Below are 17,492 nucleotides of genomic sequence, written 5' to 3'. Positions count from 1 at the left end.
AACTCGGGAGAGATTTAGGACTGACTAGAAAACCAGGCACTCTTGAATGGTGTTGAATCCTTTCTCCACCCCTATCAATCTGGCCTTGTCCCTCATTTTTGTGCTGGCCTCATTTCCATTAGGAAAGATAGAGGGTCAACACCATCTTTCTGATCTCTCTGGGCCTCTAGGCACCTTTCAATGCTGTGAACAGTCTGATTTTACTAGACTGCTTGGAGGTGGGTGGGAGATGGTGGTGAAGTCACTTTGGTCATTTTTAATTGACCAATCTCAAGTAGGGTTGTTGAAACACACAAAATTTAGTCTGTGAAGCTGCCAACTGGCCTAGGGCTACTCCTGCTTAATAGTCTATTTGAAACCATCCAGAGGTTTGGAATAATGAGTAGAGCCATGACCTCACTTTTATTTATTTCTCTTTTTCCACCATCACCGGAACTGCAATCTGTCAGATAACAGGCTAAGTAGACAGTGTTAAGAAGAGTAAAACTAAATTCAGTCAAGACGGCTAGAAGTTGCTACATAGTTCACTAGTCACATGAGAACAGTTAGGACATTGTCACTGAGGGGCACATCGGGGATTAGGGATGAATGTGTCTTAAATGGATTTATAAAGGGAATTTGGTGGTTCTGACTCAACAGAGGTTTGCCAGCATATGACCAGCTCTTGTATCAAGCGTTGTTTTTGTTCAAGTTGTTTGGGCATTTTTGGGTCTCTTCAAAAAAGCCTGCAATATTATATGCAATATTATATGGAGATATATATATGCAAACCAATATGTATACTGTACATAAGATGTAGAGATTCAAGATGAGCATACTTTTATCAGTATTAATGCATATGTATTTTTATAAAGTCACATGCATAGTTGTATGTATCTGTTTATATGCTGGTTACTTTAGCAAACTTGGCATGCACAGTACCTTGGTTCTTAAACTTAATCTGTTCCGGGAGTCCGCTCGACTCCTGAAACTGTTCAAAAACCAAGGTGTGGCTTCCGATTGGCTGCAGGAGCTTCTTGCACTCAAGCGGAAGCTGAGTCGGATATACAGCTTCCGAAAAACATTCGCAAACCGGAACACTTACTTCCAGGTTTGCGGCGTTCAGGAGCGTATTTGTTCAGGAGCCAAGCCGTTCGAGTACCAAGGTACCACTGTATTATGCAAGAATTTTTCATATTCTTAGCAGAACAAAACAAGAATTAAAACAAAATCTGTGCATATAAGCTCAATGTTTAGATTTTCAGAAAATTCCATCATAAAACATCATAAGCAGCAGTAAATGTAAAAAAAGGAGGGGGGGGACTTGAGGGCATTCTGGTTTTCCTGAACTCATCCCCGTAGTTTCAGTCCTTACCTGAACTCGGGCTTCAGTGAGATCTGTCCTCATGGCTAACTGCTCCCTGGCATAGACATCTGGGTAGTGGGTCTTCTGAAAGACCTTTTCCAGCTCTTCCAGCTGATAGCTGGTGAAGGTGGTGCGGTTCCGCCTCTTCTTGCCCTTGTTGCTCTCTGAGTCAGTCTTGTCCATCGGGCTGGGGAGGTTGCTACTTGCCCTCTCCTGGGATACCTTCACTCCGGTCTCTTTCACGCTGAGGTAACTGCCATCCATCCCGGCAGGATCTGAGCCTGGCTGCAGCTCGGCCTCTCCCAGAGAACTCTCTTTAGCTGTGTATGTGGTGGTGGGGGAAACGGGAGCAGGGAAGGAGATAAAGGAAACATAAAGCTGTGGATAAAATGAATGAGGCTGAGCTGGATTTACACCAGTGTGGAAAGGAAGAAGGTACGCACAGGGAAGGGTTGAGATGGGCAGATAAGGAAGGAAGGAGAAAGAGGCGAGTCAGGAGGAAGAACTTTTAAGAAGCGAGGAAGGCCGACCATTTGGCTTAGGCCATATATGAAAGGTGAAGGAAGCAGCTGGAGACCTATAAAATAAATAAAAGGATTCTGTTTTAATGACTTAAGGAAGATTAGCTCTAGATTCCACGCTGTCAGGGATTTGAATTTGTCTTGCTAGTTCGGCTGTGGTTTCCTGTGCTGAAGCAGATTACCGAAGGGCGTGTAACTGGCGATAAGGAGGATATCATACATATATATTATATATGCTTACACAGGGTGTTCCGTTTAATAGAGAACATGCATTCTGCTTTTTATTCTGCAAATGCAATCACACTGCACAGTGCTATCTTGTTCACACAGCCTAAGTGTGAGGAAGTAGGGGGGAATCCAAAATGCTCTAATATTAAGGAAATGAATCTTTCACACAGATGTTGCGGTGCAGGTCAAATTAACCCACACATGAAAGAATGCAGTGGTGTAACTTGCAATCCTGTGTGCGTCTACTCAGAAGTAAGTCACACTGAGTTCAGTGGGGTATTGATTTTAGCCCTACAAGTCTAGCAGTTGTATTCTTTCTCCTTCAGCCAATTTAGCACTTCCTCTGCCCGTATTTGGTTGTGTCCCTTCTTCAACGAAGCAGACATTATATGATTACATATCCTACTCGTGGCAACCTGCTGCAGCAAAACCTTTCCCCAGCACCTAATAACAATGTTCCTCTTCAGGGCTCTAGTCAGCTTGGAACAGGATAGTGTTATTCAAACAGGGTTTGAATAAACACTTACAATTGAGAAAAAACAAAATAATGTAAAAAGTTAATAATTTGGTTCAGAAGGAGGAATATAAGATGATTACAATGGAGACTATCAAGTAAGGTTATATAACAGTGCAGAACTAACAAATGTACTAAAGAAACCAGATGGGGAAGTTGGGAGAAGCTGTAGGATGGGGGGAGGGGGGAATACTGGGAATGTATTGTTTGTGTTTTTTAAATATGTGAATATATTATGATGATGAAATATAAAGCTGTAAAACCAATAAAAATATTAATAATATATTTTTTTAAAAAAAGAGGATAGTGGCTACACCATAAAATATACATGAGGGAAGGTGTCACATAATGTGCAAAATGCACTTTTTTGTAGTAGATAAGCTTTGTCTCACATGCCACATTTCTGAAAGAGGAATAATGGTACATTTTAAGTTAATGCCACTATTGTAAATGTATTTTACCTAAAGTTACTCCTATTGATTTTTATGGAGTTATACTTTCAAGTAAACAGGATTACAGCCAGGGCTTTTCTTCAGCCAGAATTCATTGGAACTCAGTTCTGGCACTTCTCAGGTGGGTCCCATTGCCATTATAAATGAACAAGGGAGGCATTCATGGTGAGTTCTGGTACCTCTTTTTCTAGAAAAATAGCACTGACTATGGCCTTAATTTAACTTCGACTTCATGACCCAGTTATTTTTACACATCACTTGGGAAGACAGGCGAACTAATATCAGTGTACTGGAAGAAGCAAAGATCACCAGTGCTGAAGCAATGATTCTTCAACATCATCTTCATTGGACTGGTCATGTTGTGTGGATGCCTGATGATCATCTTGCAAAGCAACTATTCTATTCTGAACTTAGAAATGGAAAGCATAATGCTGGTGGTCAACAAAAGAGGTTTAAAGACTGTCTCAAGGCAAATCTAAAAAAAAATGTAGTATAAACACTGACAACTGGGAAACACTGGCCTGCGAGCCAAACTCAGGACGCAAGGGAGAAATGTGCTATGAGGATGGCATGCTTGGCAAATCCACATCGTGATCAACTCCCACCCGGAAACCAATGTCCCCACTGTGGAAGGACGTGTGGATCCAGAATTGGCTTCACAGTCACTTATGGACTCATTGTTAAAACTGTGTCTATGGAAGAGAATCTTACTCGGCTAAGAGTGATCACCAAAGAAGAAGAACGAAGATAATTTCCATAAGATAACTTTCTTTCCTTCAAGCAATCACTGGGGTCTAGCAATGGGGAGAAAGATTACAGTGGGTGGGGGCAAGTGATGTGTAGGATGGAGTGCTTGCTCCCTCCTCTCTCTTGGGTGTCAGCCACAGAGAGGAGCCTTGAGGCATTATTAGGTCTTGTGGTAGGGTAGAAGTTTCAAGAATGGAGATGGGGAAAGGATACCTTTCTTCTACACTGTTCTGAAACATGCTCCCACTACTATTAGTACTATGGAAAGTCTGATTCAACAGAAGATTTAATAGGAATACCAGTAATTAAATGACTGCATATGTTTCATTTCATAAGGGGAAAAAAAGATGTTAAGGATATAGTGAACAAGAGAATATAAAGATGTATAAAACAAACAAAATATTGTGCTTTAATTTGTTTGAAGCTGCCCAGAGTGGCTGGGGTAACCCACTCAGATGATAGATAGATGATAGATGATAGATAGATGATAGATAGATAGATGATAGATAGATAGATGATAGATAGATGATAGATAGATAGATAGATAGATAGATATAGATAGATGATAGAGATAGATGATAATAGATAGATAGATAGATAGATAGATAGATAGATAGATAGATAGATAGATGATAGATAGATAGATGATAGATAGAGATAGAGATAGATAGATAGATAGATAGATAGATAGATAGATGATAGATAGATAGATGATAGATAGATAGATGATAGATAGATAGATGATAGATAGATAGATAGATAGATAGATAGATAGATAGATAGATAGATAGATATAGATGGATGCTTATGCTGTAACTAAGTAGTTAAAAGAATAGTGGAACTTGTTTTCTCAAAAACAACAAAACAACACAAATACAAAAAAGCCAAGCAAAAGCAAACTTAGGGTTTATCCCTACTTACTTGCCCTATTCTTTCCAGGCAGAGGTCTACACTTTAATACTCTGTGTCCAAGCATTGGTGGTGGTGGTGGTTGTTTTCTCTGAGCTTTCCCCATGAAAACCTGCTCTTTAAAGCTGAATCGGAGCAAACGTCAATTCAGGTTTTCCATGGATTGATGTTTGCTCTGACTGAACTTTAGAGAGTAGGGTTTCATGAAGAACCTCCAGAGCAACAACAAAAAAGTGGGGGCTTTAAACTGTGGGCTGTGCCTGGAAAGTGCACGGGAAAGTGTGGCCAGGTTCTTAGAAACAGTGTAAGAGAACATTATGATGCACCCATAGTCAAGCATTTATGGAGAGTGGTGCTGAGAACAATATGCATAACTTTCTTATTGAAGTCTATGAGGTTGAGGGCTCATCTACACTGAACATGTCCTGCAGCCAGAAAGCATGGGTCTGAGCAGTTTCCCACTTGTTCTGTGCTTTCTAGGTATGAGTCTGAATGGTTTTCCGTTTGCCCCACTTTCCCCCCTGGGAAAACTCGCTCTTTACTGCTGAATTGGAACAAATTTCAGTCCATGGGAAATCCTATGAACATTTGTTCCAATTCAGTGGTAACGAGCAGGTTTCCCTGGGGGAAAGCGGTGGGACAAGAGGAAGAGTGAACAAGCCCAGTATCTTTAACTTTGTAAAATATTTACTGCATAATGGATTTCCGGTTGTAGACTTACAAAAATGCTTTATGAACATGTAAGAAAGCTTTCTGAATGATAAGTTAATGTTTCCAGAAAAAAATACAGAGCACCTAAAAACAAACTTTAAAACAGTTGCAGTTATTAGTTTTTCCTAGAATTAAAATAATGTGTGTGTGTGTGTATACCCTTTCTTTTTTGAGCAAACTTTGCCAAACTACAGGTTTCGGACAGAGAGAAAATAAATACTTTAGAGTGTATTTGTTAACTCTTCCTTGAGGGTCCCTCTTTCTAGACTTTTCCCTGACCTTTAGATGTTCCTTTCTGTTAGACAATAAATGGAAAATTTATTAACTGGTTGCTATATAAGAACTAACTAAGCAATTGTAAACTGATTGTGGAAAGCAATTGAGGTTGTTTTTTAGCTGGTTGCTGGGTTGATTTTTCTGCCCAGAACCCCCAAAAAGGCCTCATGCTGAGCTGCGCACATTATGAAAATAAGAAATTAGACCTGAGATGGAGGTCTGAATTGCAAATAGGTGACCGGCAAGCTATCAGTAGTGTACAAAGCAGTGTTTCTATTCCTCTAGGGCTGTTTTCATCCTTTGCCATTGAGTACTCAAGAAAAAGGAAAAGGAAATAGCTGCTATGATTGTATCAATCAATTTACTTTAAAAGAGTAAAGAGTAACTTAGGGTAGATTTCTTCAGATCACTTTAAAGTTATTTCTATTTCATCCTTTAGTAATAAACATCCAACCTTGCTCTACTCATCATAATAACCTGTAGAATAAACTAACTCCTACTTGTTACTGCAGGCAAACAAACATGCTTCTTGGTTGCTGGCTGAGTAGAGAATGCACCTAAAACTGAAAAGCAGAACAAAGGAAAGTCTGTGGGGTGGAGTCCAACTCTAGTCCATAATACAAAGTTCTAAAATTAAAATCTTCAAAAATCCTATAGGCTTTTTCTTTCAAGATCACTTAAGTAATTTTAGGGTGATTGTGCTGATGAAAAATCCACCCTCAGTTAGGGAAAGTCTTTAGAGAGAAAACTTTTGGGGGCACTTCCAGCTGAGGCTTTCGTTGTTCAACTGCACTGCCTTATTCACCAAACTTTTCAGAAGGTCCTCTTCTTAAATTGCTCTTTTTTTAAAAAAAAAAAAAGCTATAGTTCTTTAAATGGAAGCTGTCATTGTCATGTTACATATTAAAATGACAATTCCCCTGTCCACAATAATAATAATAATAATCCTGGGGCAAGGGAAGCACAACTTTAAAAGGGTGGCACATCTACATTATGGTTGAATTACTGCCTTCTCCTTTGCCTTACAACTTAGCATTGTTTTCTCTTGGCTTAATTTTGCTGGTTGCATGAATTTTCGGTCCCTATTTCTTGCCAATTTTATTGTTGTTGCACTTTATGGTTTTTGGTTCAGCTTGTTTTTATTGTTCTGATTGTTAGCTGCTGTGAGCGGTTTCAACAATGGTGGAGGGGCGTGAGCGTTTAAAATGAATGAACGGGGGGAAACAGCACATGACGTCAATCACGTGGCCATTGGGACGGAGGGGGAGGAAGAGGTCAGGTATCTTAAGTCTTTCATTTCTGCTGTTTTCCCAAAAGAACATAAGAGCCCTGTTAGATCACACCAAAGGGCATCAGCCTTCCTTTTCTCCTAGTGGCCAGCCATGGGAAGCTTCTAAGCAGGACATGAGTGAAACATTCCTCTCCTCCATTGTGATTCCCAGCAATTGATATTCAGAGGCATACTGCCTCTGCCACTGGAAGCAAACCTTGTGTAATTCTGATGATAATTCAGCCCCCTCACACTGTGCATTCATTAGATTTCGCCCAGGAACTGTCATCTGAAATTGGGTAATGGTTTGGAACCAATCAAAACACTTGTCGGGTACTTCATAGTCAACAATGAACAATGCTTCAATGAACTTTTGCTTTTGCTACCGAATTCCAGAACTTCAGCTTGTAAAGTTTGGTCTTTGTGTGCTTTAGCCTTATAAAGTGCATATAACTGTGTGGAATGTCTCGCCGTGGTTCAGCAGACAGTGGATATGGGGTGTTTTGGTGAGGTTTGCCTTGCGGTCTACCCAGGAGACAGGAAGCAGAGTGTCAGGAAAGTGAAAGGGATGAAAAGCCTTAAATAGAAAGATATATCAAAGCCATTGGAAACATGGCAAGGTCATGATTTAAAGGAGCCTGTTAAGTAACTAGGCCCAGGGTCCAAAAAAAATCATCCAACTAGGGAACTTTTCAATGCAATCCTGTGCAAGAATAGGCAGAAGTAAATCGCACTGTGTCGAGGAGGGCTTAATCCCAGGAAAGGTTACTTTGGATACTGAAGGGCATTTAAAAAATATTTTGTAATATGGCGTATGCACCAATTGTTCAAAAAAGCAGTGTTTGTGTAAAAGGTTATATAGCAAAAGAACTTTACAGTCTTCATTTTTTGCACCAGCACCAAATTTCTGATGGAGACCTTGGACCAATTTCCCCAAGGACATCTAATGAACCATTGGCGGAGGCGGAAACACAACAGCCTCAAATCAATGTTCAAGTCTTAAGCCGCTGGATACCTGTAGCACTTCAGCATGCAATTAAACTGACAGTCTGCCTAAGTCCATCCATCTATTGGAGTGATGTCTTAATTCAGTCAATGCTGCATTGGGCAAGACAGCAAAAACTCAATGAGTAAACTTTGGATTTGGGGAAACAAACCTAGGTTACAATTCTGTTCACACACATATCTGGAAGTAAGCTCCACTAGAAACAATGGGGATTTCTTCCAAGTAAACATGCATAAGACTGCGCTGGGCTGTTCATCCCTCTCCTGAATACACAAAAGCAAAGCAGGGTTGCTGATATGCGGGTGCAAGTCTTGTTGCTTATTTCATTTACATCTCCCTTTTCCCTTAAGGAGCTGTCCACAAGCTACTCCCCCCTCCTTTATCCTTATTATCCCCGTGAAGAAGGTTAAGCTAAAAGAGAATGACTGTCCCAAAAAGTCAGCTTGATTGATGAGGGGGATCTGAACCCAGCTCTCCCTGCTCCAAGCCTGCAGGGAACTGGATCAAACCCTCTGAGGCCCACTTGTGTCATATGGATGGAACCACCCACCTGTCAATCACCTGGCATTGTAAGATATCAAGTCATGGAAAGTTCAAGCAAGGGCTGCAAAGGAATAAGTGGGAGCAAACCGCCCCCCCCAGTGCATTCCTGATTCTTCTGATTCTTTATTAGTGGGGGGAAATTTTCTGTCACCATGAGAAGAAAAGGGTGCCAAATAAAAGCAAGCAGCATGTTTTGCCAGCAAAGGAAGAATCGGGGCACATTTAGAATGCACTCCTGATTCTTCCTCCTTTAGACACAGCTTGGTTTCATATATGACATCAGGCCCTGGGAAGGTGGGTGGGTTTGCCCTAATTCCTCACCCCTTCTCTAGCTGCTAGACCATGCACCAGGGAAGGGCTCTGTGGAGGAAGATGTAAGGTATTCAGCTACTCTTGGTGAGACTCTTTCCCTGCATTTCCAGTGTTTGTGCTGCGAGTGCCATTCCTTATGCAGCCAAAATGGCACCACCTATGAACAATGGGGAGGTATCAGCAGGCAAGTGAGAACCCAAAAGCATGCAGGAGTACTGAAATCTTTGGGCGGGGGGGGGGCAGAGAATCCTGAAACAGCCCAAGGAGAATTGAGTGTGCTCAGTAGCCACAGAATGCTGACTCGGTGACTGAGAGGGTGATAGACAGAAAACAATTAAGAATGGAATAGAGCAGAGAGGCAGGAATCCTGAACCAGGAGTGTTCCATGCTGCAACATTTTGTTGCAGGTGCTACTTGTCAGTCCTCCTGTAGTTTCTAGAAAAATTCTCCTTGACTCCTCAACTAGCTTTTGCTCAGATCTGAAATGCCCAGGGAGTACAACTGCTGTCCCGTTATAAAGACTAACTTGTATCCTCCTTCGATGAATACAGCTGCTTTCCTCCTTTGTTGCTTTCTCCCTCAGGGGCTGAACAAAATCATCCTGCAAACCAGATGCTGTTCGCAGGTCACCATCCGCAGTTTCAAAACCTCTGTGCATACATGCAGAATACGTATCTAATTCATCTGTTCATTGTTCACAAAACATCAGTGGTTTCTGGGAATCATGTGGGGGTTGGACCTTCTTCCTCAAAAAGGCATTGTCCTCTACTTCGGGGGCAGGGTTTCTGGGTCCAAATGTGGAGGAAATTTGCTCTCCCGTGGTACTGCAAGCATGATTGTTTACACATGCCTGCAAAACCAGGAACCGCCTTTTCTAGGGTTCCAGGGTACCTGCACACAGGTAGGCTCCCTGCAGATGTTGAAATGGTATGCATGGGACGGGACTTGCTGCCTTGATATAAGTCGTCCCCACACACAGGCACTCCATGCACACGCAAAGATTGTGTTAAAAGGGCAAAAAGGTCCTCTCTCAGACTTCTAAAGAAAAACAACAATGGTAGGCCATTTCTGGGTTTTGAGCCACCTGAGGTGGCCTGTGTCCAACCAGCTGAAGAGGGCTGATGCATAGCCTCCAACATTACTCCAATGAAAATAGGGACGTCCCAATCCATAATGATAATTTTACTATTTATACCCCACACATCTTACTGAGTTGCCCCAGCCACTCTGGGCATCTTCCAAACATATATAAAAACATAATAAAACATTAAACATTTAAAAACCCCTTGCCTATATAGGATTGCCTTTAGATGACTCGGGGTTGGATAAATCCATACCCTCCAACATTTCTCCAATGAAAATAGGAACATCCTAAGGAAAAGTGGGACATTCTGGGATCAAATCAGAAACTGGGATGGCTTCTCTAAATTAGGGACGTCCCTGGAAAATAGGGACACTTGGAAGGTCTGCTGATGTAACTCATGTACTGTGTTGTGCAAGCATATTATGTGGACATGTGGACATCTTGAGTTATCTATAAAGCATACTGAACTGGAGCTATGAAAAAGAAAAGAAAAGAAAAGAATGATTTATCTTCAAGTTTCTAATCTGGCAACCATTACACTGGCATTTTCCAAATTCATATCCCTGTTTATGGCCCTCCTGAATTTGTCATGCCTGCTAAGCCCTTAATTGTACAACAGCATTTACAGGAAGACTCCATCTGAACTTGGAGCCATATGCATTCTCTCCAAAAAGCTGGAAGCAGAAAGGAAAAAGAACAATAGAAGATGAGGGGGGTGACTGTCATCTGCCAACTTTTGTTCCACGTAGCTCTCTGCTCGCTTGCTCTTGCCAGTAGAGGAGGGAGCTCATCGTGGACGGGTATAAAAGAATTATTACAGAAGGGAAGAAAATAAATGCATCCACAACACACAAAGGGGAGAATAATTCTTGGCCTGGTCTGACTTCATTGGCTGTGGAACAATCTACAGAGAAAAGATGAGCCAAGAGCTTTCAGCAATATATATATATCTCCACTGCGAGTAATCAGGCCAAGATAACATTAAGGCCATGGTATCAGCTGAGACATTGTCTTGGCTCTCTGATTTGAAGTGCTTGAGGGCTAGCAGCATGTTGATGCATTTCATGCAGAACACTTTGAAGGCAAATTGGTATGGGGGGGCAGCTAAATAAATAAATGGGTTGGATAATGTAATTTGGAGAGGCCAACTCTGCAAACAGGGAATGGTTTCTCTTTATATAAGGCACAATCCCACCAAAGTTCTCATTGACTCCATCAGGATTAACCCACCTCCTAAAACATGTTTGTTGCATGTTCCCAGGCTATGTTTCCAGACCGCATGGCAAATACATAAAGTGAGGGAGGATCACATACATGTGCACATATGCATGGGGTCTAGGGACTCCACCACAAACAACTTCCCCAGAGGGAAGACCACAGGTGTTTAAAGATGGCTGTACACATGTATGTAATTCTCACTTTACCTGCTTGTGTTAGGAAACACTGGCACCATTGCAACGCGAGGATATTTATCACATTCGTATCCTGCCTTTCATTGAAGGAGGTCATGGTGCTATACTGGGTTGACATCCTTCAGCAGCTGCCAGCGCTCCCCACCACTGGGCCTTCCTTTCCATTTCCCCAAGTGGCCCCCGATGTAGTGTCATTCTGGAGCATTGTGGGAAATTTAAATGGTCCCCTTCCAGCCAGCCAACACTACTGCTACAATCAGACTACTGCTGCCAGGTAAGGTAGCCATGGCCCTGAAGATCTCATTGGAGGAAAGATGGAATGAAAAAATTAAACCAATCAATCTGTTGGTAAAAGTGAGAGAAGCGGGAAAAGGGATTGTGTAGATGTATCATTCTACACTGATTCCCATGTGTGAGTTTATGAGATCTTCTGTCAATCTCGCCTTCGTTCTGGACATTGAGTTCTTTTGAAAGCTGATGCATAAGATGGCCTGGAGACAAATTTTATTTGTTGAGAGGGGAGAAATCCCCCCTAACAAAATTCAACTCCTAAACTCTTTTGAAAACCTGACTGTACATAGTAGAACCGATCAGAAGCCGTTGGGTCCCCTGGTTTGGAGGGGTGTGGGTGAGGGGGCTGTGGTTAAAATATATGACCCTTATTTTGACATCTGAAAGGAAACAAAGTTCTTTTGAAAATCTGGTTCTGTGTGAGTGCAGGAGGGAGAAAAAGAAAGATTAAAGAATACTTTTCGGAGTTCAAAGGAGGAGCAATGGTGTGTGTTCTTCTGGGATTAAGGAAATCGCCAGGAGCAGGTCTTTATGGGGATATTTCATAGCATGAGAGAGCATCTGGAAAGTGTGAGCTACTAGATTTCTTCAGCAGGCTAATAAAACTTTCATCATGTGTACAAGGTTGCCATTGATGCCAGTAGTTCATTGAGGCAACAAGACTGTATTGGAAGCTCTTGCTGTGTAGGAGGCCTTTTACAGCCGTTTGCTTCATTGTGCTACCTATCTCTCCTAAGGCACCTGTTTTAAAAGATGCATCATTTCCAATGATGTGTAGGATCAACACATTCCAGCGGTACCTTGACTGCAACGAAGTCCTGTTGAAATCAATAAGACTTATGTGAGTCACAACTAATAGGTTTTCTGATTTCAGCACAACTTGGACGCAATGAACTTTCTGGCTCAAGGGATCTGTGTCCAGTGTTGTATGTTTAAGTGCAAAAAAAAAGTTCTAGAGAGGCATACATTAAACCCTCCCTTCTAAAGCAGCTGCGTCCAGAAAGAGGTGGGTAATGACTGGAGCAGCTCTGAGATTTCAAAGGAAGTTTGGCACTGGAAGTAAAGGCTGAGATTGTGAAAAGGAGGGATTTTCCTGCTCTTTTAACGTTTAGCCTTGTTTCCCAGAGAATGGAATGCAAAGAATCGAGTTGAAATGATGCTTGGGCGAGAGAGATCATGTGTCTCGCCTGTGTGCAATCACCTTTCTCAGCCAGACACACTTAAATTTGACCAGCCCTGTTTCTTAGTGCCTAGATGTCTATAGCTGAAAAAGGCTTGGTTGATCCTGGGAGATAAAAGCAGGCAAAAAGAATTTTCTTTTTGGAGCAATTCAGGTTAGTGTAGGAAAATGCAAGGTTTCGGGATTCATGGAACTCAAGAAGAACAGGAAGATAGCAAAACTTTAAAAAAAAATATCTTGCTATACTGAGCTATTTGTAGAATAAGGACACAGGAGATATTTGCTTTTGGTATTTCTAGATAGCATGCAAAAAGTAGGCAAAATTACTTCAAAATCCTTCTTATTTCAGCTTGTTTTCGACCATGCTCAGAAAGGTAATGGGATTTTAACCCCAGCCATGCCTTTGGAAGTACTGCATATATTTTGTTTTAAGATGTAGACAAAGGTCTTGTCCACACCAGAGCAAAATATGGATGCCATCACAATGTTGTCTTGTTGCAGACTGTTCCCACTATAAATGTGGGGTTTTGCCAGTTCAGATTCGGGGCGACATTCAGTGGGGCAACACTGGGATGGGGAGTTTGTTATGTGGGTGCCCCTGTATTAATGGGGACAAGGCCAAAGACAGCAGGAAGAGCATGGTTTTGTAGAGAGAAGTGCTTGCCAATTGACTAAATTTCTTATTTTGTTTGTTTTACATATTCACAGGCCACTTTCCCTGACAATGAAGAGAGCTTCTTATTCTGTGCCTCCAGATTCTAGTCATCTCTAAGGATTGCTACCCGCCCCCGCCCCCCAAATTCTAGTTTTACTGATGCTTAGCTTCATATATTGCCATTCCAAAGTCTGTGCCTATGATATGTGTAAAATCCATAATGAACCGAAAAACGTCAGGGAACACGACTTAAAAAATAATCTTTAGCAATTACCAAGCACAACCACTAGATGGCGTTTACCATGCGATCAATGATAATATGGGGGGGGGGGGATAACAAAGCCAAACCATGGCAGCGTTCTAATCCACACTTAAGAATACATTTATTTGAACTCAGTAGGACTTACTTTTGAACAAATATCCTTCTTCATACATCCCACCTATGGCCTAAGTCTCCCTCCTCTCACCATTACACATTGCTGACAGCTCTAATCTGCCTTTAAGGTGCTTCAAGACTGTCACTCTTTTCATAGCTGTCAACGTTTCCCTTTTTTTAAGGGAAATTCCCTTATTCCGAATAGGATTCCTCGCAAGAAAAGGGAAAAGTTGACAGCTATGACTATTTTGTAGCTGGGAATCAAGCGCATACCACAATTAATGCACAATTAAGGTGTTCTAGCACCATAGCACAACAAGTTCACAGACACACGAAACCCACAAACCTCCCCGTTAGTAAAATAATGGGGAAATGCACTGAAAAGTGTAGGATGAATTAATGATTAATCAAGAGACCTATGAACACCCTGCAATCAAATCGGGATGAATTCAGGACGAATGCTCATTACTGTATAAACTCCGGAAAACAAATCAGAACGAGTCCTCAATAAAGACCAGACAAAGTCTAACCACTCTGTAAGCTTTGTGCAAGCAAATCAGAATGAATACTCAGTAAGAAGGCTGTCACACATTGACGCCGCAATAGTCCTCCTCTTTTTTTAAAGTGCTGATTGTCCTTTAACATTTTTGGGGGGTTTAAAACATATTAGAAATGTAGACATAATTGCCCTGTAATATGTTAGCAGCTGTGAAATGGCAGGTTGTGTCCTGCAGGCCACTTGGATGCTGATACATGTACACTGACAAGCCTAAGTACTAGCAAAACCAGCCCATTTTGCACCCTGAGGTGAAGGATGAGTTTGCACATGCAAGCAGTGGCGTAGTGTAGGAGGGCACCGGGGTGGTTGCCCTGGGTGCAAAATTGTTAGGGGTGCCAATCTCAACACCCAGTACTGCCTCAATACAACTGGTTGCTTCCGTCCCTGGGCTCCATTGAAAACGACTTCTCCTGGGTGATACAGTTAGGCAGCTGAATATGCATGCGCAACTCTGCCCACTTCCCTCCCTCCATACAGCCCTGGGTGCTGTCAACCCACGCTACACCACTGCATGCACACTCCCACAATTCTGTGTACAGAAGCTGACCAGAATCTTACTTCAACGCTGGCAATGTGATAGTGCACCAGAGAGCATCGGACTAGCTCAGGAGGTGCAGGAGAGCCTATGTGGTGTGCACGGCTTTGCCCTATAGCACCTTGATGACACTCTCTGCCCCCCAAGCATCAAAGCTTTTCACTACGAAGGACCAGTGATCCACAGGAAAGGTCAACTTTGAGCAAAACCAATGGTGGATGAAAGCAGATCCTGCCAAGGGCAGAGCTAGAGCCCAAAATGGGCAGAGTAGGCAGCATGGCAGGATTGCATAGCTCTTTCTTTGTCTGTGCCACCCAACCCTTCTCTACCTCTTCATATGCACATGAAGCAGAAGTGGACGCAATTCTCAGAAGGGCAATCCGGAGTCCATGAATGAAAGAACAATGTCTAGAGAACCAGACGATGCTGAGGGCCACGTGAAATGAGGCAGAGGGCCACAGATTCCCCACCTCAGCTATGCACACTTGCTTGAGAGGAAACTCAGTGGGGTCTACTTCTGAGCTGACATGTACAGTGGAACTTCGGGTTGTGAACATGATCCGTGAGGAAGGCACGTTCGCAACCCGCAGCGCCATGTCTGCGCACGCGCGTGATGCGATTCAGCACTTCTATGCATGTGCAAAGCACGATTTAGTGTTTCTGCGCATGCGCGGGCAATGAAACCCGGAAGTAACCCGTTCCGGTAACCTGAAAACGCGCAACCCACAGCAATCGCAACCCGAGGTATGACTGTATAGGATAGCATACATGTTAGCTTCTAGAGAATCTATGAGCAGAGCAGAGCAGAGCCCAGATGAAGAACGGTTCTAGCAAACGACACACAGAATAACAAAGTTTTAGCAAGGCATTCTTTTTTTAAAAAAGTGAAAATAAGGATAAAACAGAGCCAATGATTTACTAGAGCCAGATGTCAGAAAACAGGGCCATGCCTGGTAAACAGGGTCTGTTGAAGCATCTGATTCAGGACTGTGCTAAACTTTTTCTAACTGATGCTTAAATCTGTTTTTGTATTTCCTGTGTTTGTACATCCAAACAAAGCGACATGTTGCCTGGAATCCAGAATTGCCTTTACGATGGTTCTCCTCAGCTTTCTGCCTTGCATTACAACAATTCCCGTGACATATGGCAAACCGAAACACTTTCTTGGATGCATCCTGAGAAAAACACTCCATTTTATTTATTTACGTCATAAAAATTATATACCCACTGAGTGTAAAACAACAACAACAATCCTACAACCCTCAAAGCCCATGCTAATTTCTATGCTCAGAAAATAGTGCTAGATATCAGCAACAGAGTTTAAGGTGCAGAAAGAATGCTACTTGAATACTGTAATGGGGAAAATGTTCCATGAGAATACCAGGGGTATACTGTACACTTCACCCTCCAAAAGCAACTGACTTACAGTTTTGTTATCTATGACAGCACAAATTTGCAATTTGAGTGCGATTTGCACTCAAACCAGGGTGTTTTTCAGCTGGAACTCATGGGAATTCCATTCTGGCAGCTCTCAGGTGGGCTCCATTGCCATTACAGTGGTACCTCAGGTTACATACACTTCAGGTTACATACGCTTCAGGTTACAGACTCCACTAACCCATAAATAGTGCTTCAGGTTAAGAACTTTGCTTCAGGATGAGAACAGAGATCGTGCTCCAGCGGCGCGGCAGCAGCAGGAGGCCCCATTAGCTAAATTGGTGCTTCAGGTTAAGAACAGTTTCAGGTTAAGTACAGACCTCCGGAACGAATTAAGTACTTAACCTGAGGTACCACTGTATAAGAGAACAAGGGAGGTGTTTATGGTGAGCTCAGGCACCTCTTTTTCTAGGAAAAATAGCACCAACCATTCAGTTTCTCAAACATGTTGGATTGCACTAATGTAAAGCCTATAGAGCAGGGAATGGTTGACTCATCTCCAGCTGTTCCCACCTCTGCTTCACTCTCTTCAGGGCCACATTACTGCTCTGGGCAACACTACAAGCATAACCCCCTGACTCCTTGTGCTATGCCATTACCCTCAAGGCTGTGGCGCTAGGCAAGTAGTCACTTCTTAAGTTGTGTGCATGAATCTTTCACCCGGCTCTTTTGCAAAATGGTTTAGAAACACCAGATCCCCTCACACAAGACAAACCCTCGCTTTCAGGATTGGGTTGCAAGGCATGTCCGGTTCATTGTACCAATGCGGTGAGGCAAATTTGTGAAGAAAGCAATGTTTCTTGACTTATTATTGTGTGGCCCTTGCAGCCCCTATGGGAGGCCTGGAGCACAGTCCTTGCGGGCCCTCAGAAGTGGCTGTGGGGAACTGGAAGCTTCTCTTTAAGGAGATTTTGAGCAGAGTTGTTTGAAGAGACTGGGAGAGGAAAGACAGACTGGTGGGGGGTGTGTGTGGAAAAAAGCCACCACCATCCAGAAAAGACAGAGGAGCAATTTTCTGCCCCCACACGTTGATGATGATTATTTCTAGCCTGTGTTACTTTGGCATAAATATGTTCTGTCCTCTTTCTGCATCAAACTGTAACTTTACGGGGGAGGGTAATACAAAAAT

At 42.5% G+C, this 17,492-nt stretch overlaps 1 protein-coding gene across 1 annotated transcript in view; it reads right to left on the bottom strand.

Moving 5' to 3' along the window:
* The window catches only part of ALX4 (ALX homeobox 4), a 67,345-nt gene that overhangs the window by 14,445 nt on the left and 35,408 nt on the right, over positions 1–17,492 (bottom strand). The window contains exon 2 of the mRNA XM_028727633.2: positions 1,355–1,665. Coding sequence (XP_028583466.2) covers positions 1,355–1,665 — 311 coding nt within the window. The remainder of the gene's footprint in view (positions 1–1,354; positions 1,666–17,492) is intronic.

Source organism: Podarcis muralis, chromosome 1 (assembly GCF_964188315.1).
Source record: "Podarcis muralis chromosome 1, rPodMur119.hap1.1, whole genome shotgun sequence".
Classification (NCBI taxonomy): domain Eukaryota; kingdom Metazoa; phylum Chordata; class Lepidosauria; order Squamata; family Lacertidae; genus Podarcis; species Podarcis muralis.
Note: the sequence above shows the minus strand (reverse complement) of the source record. Positions and strands in the feature narration are given on the sequence as shown.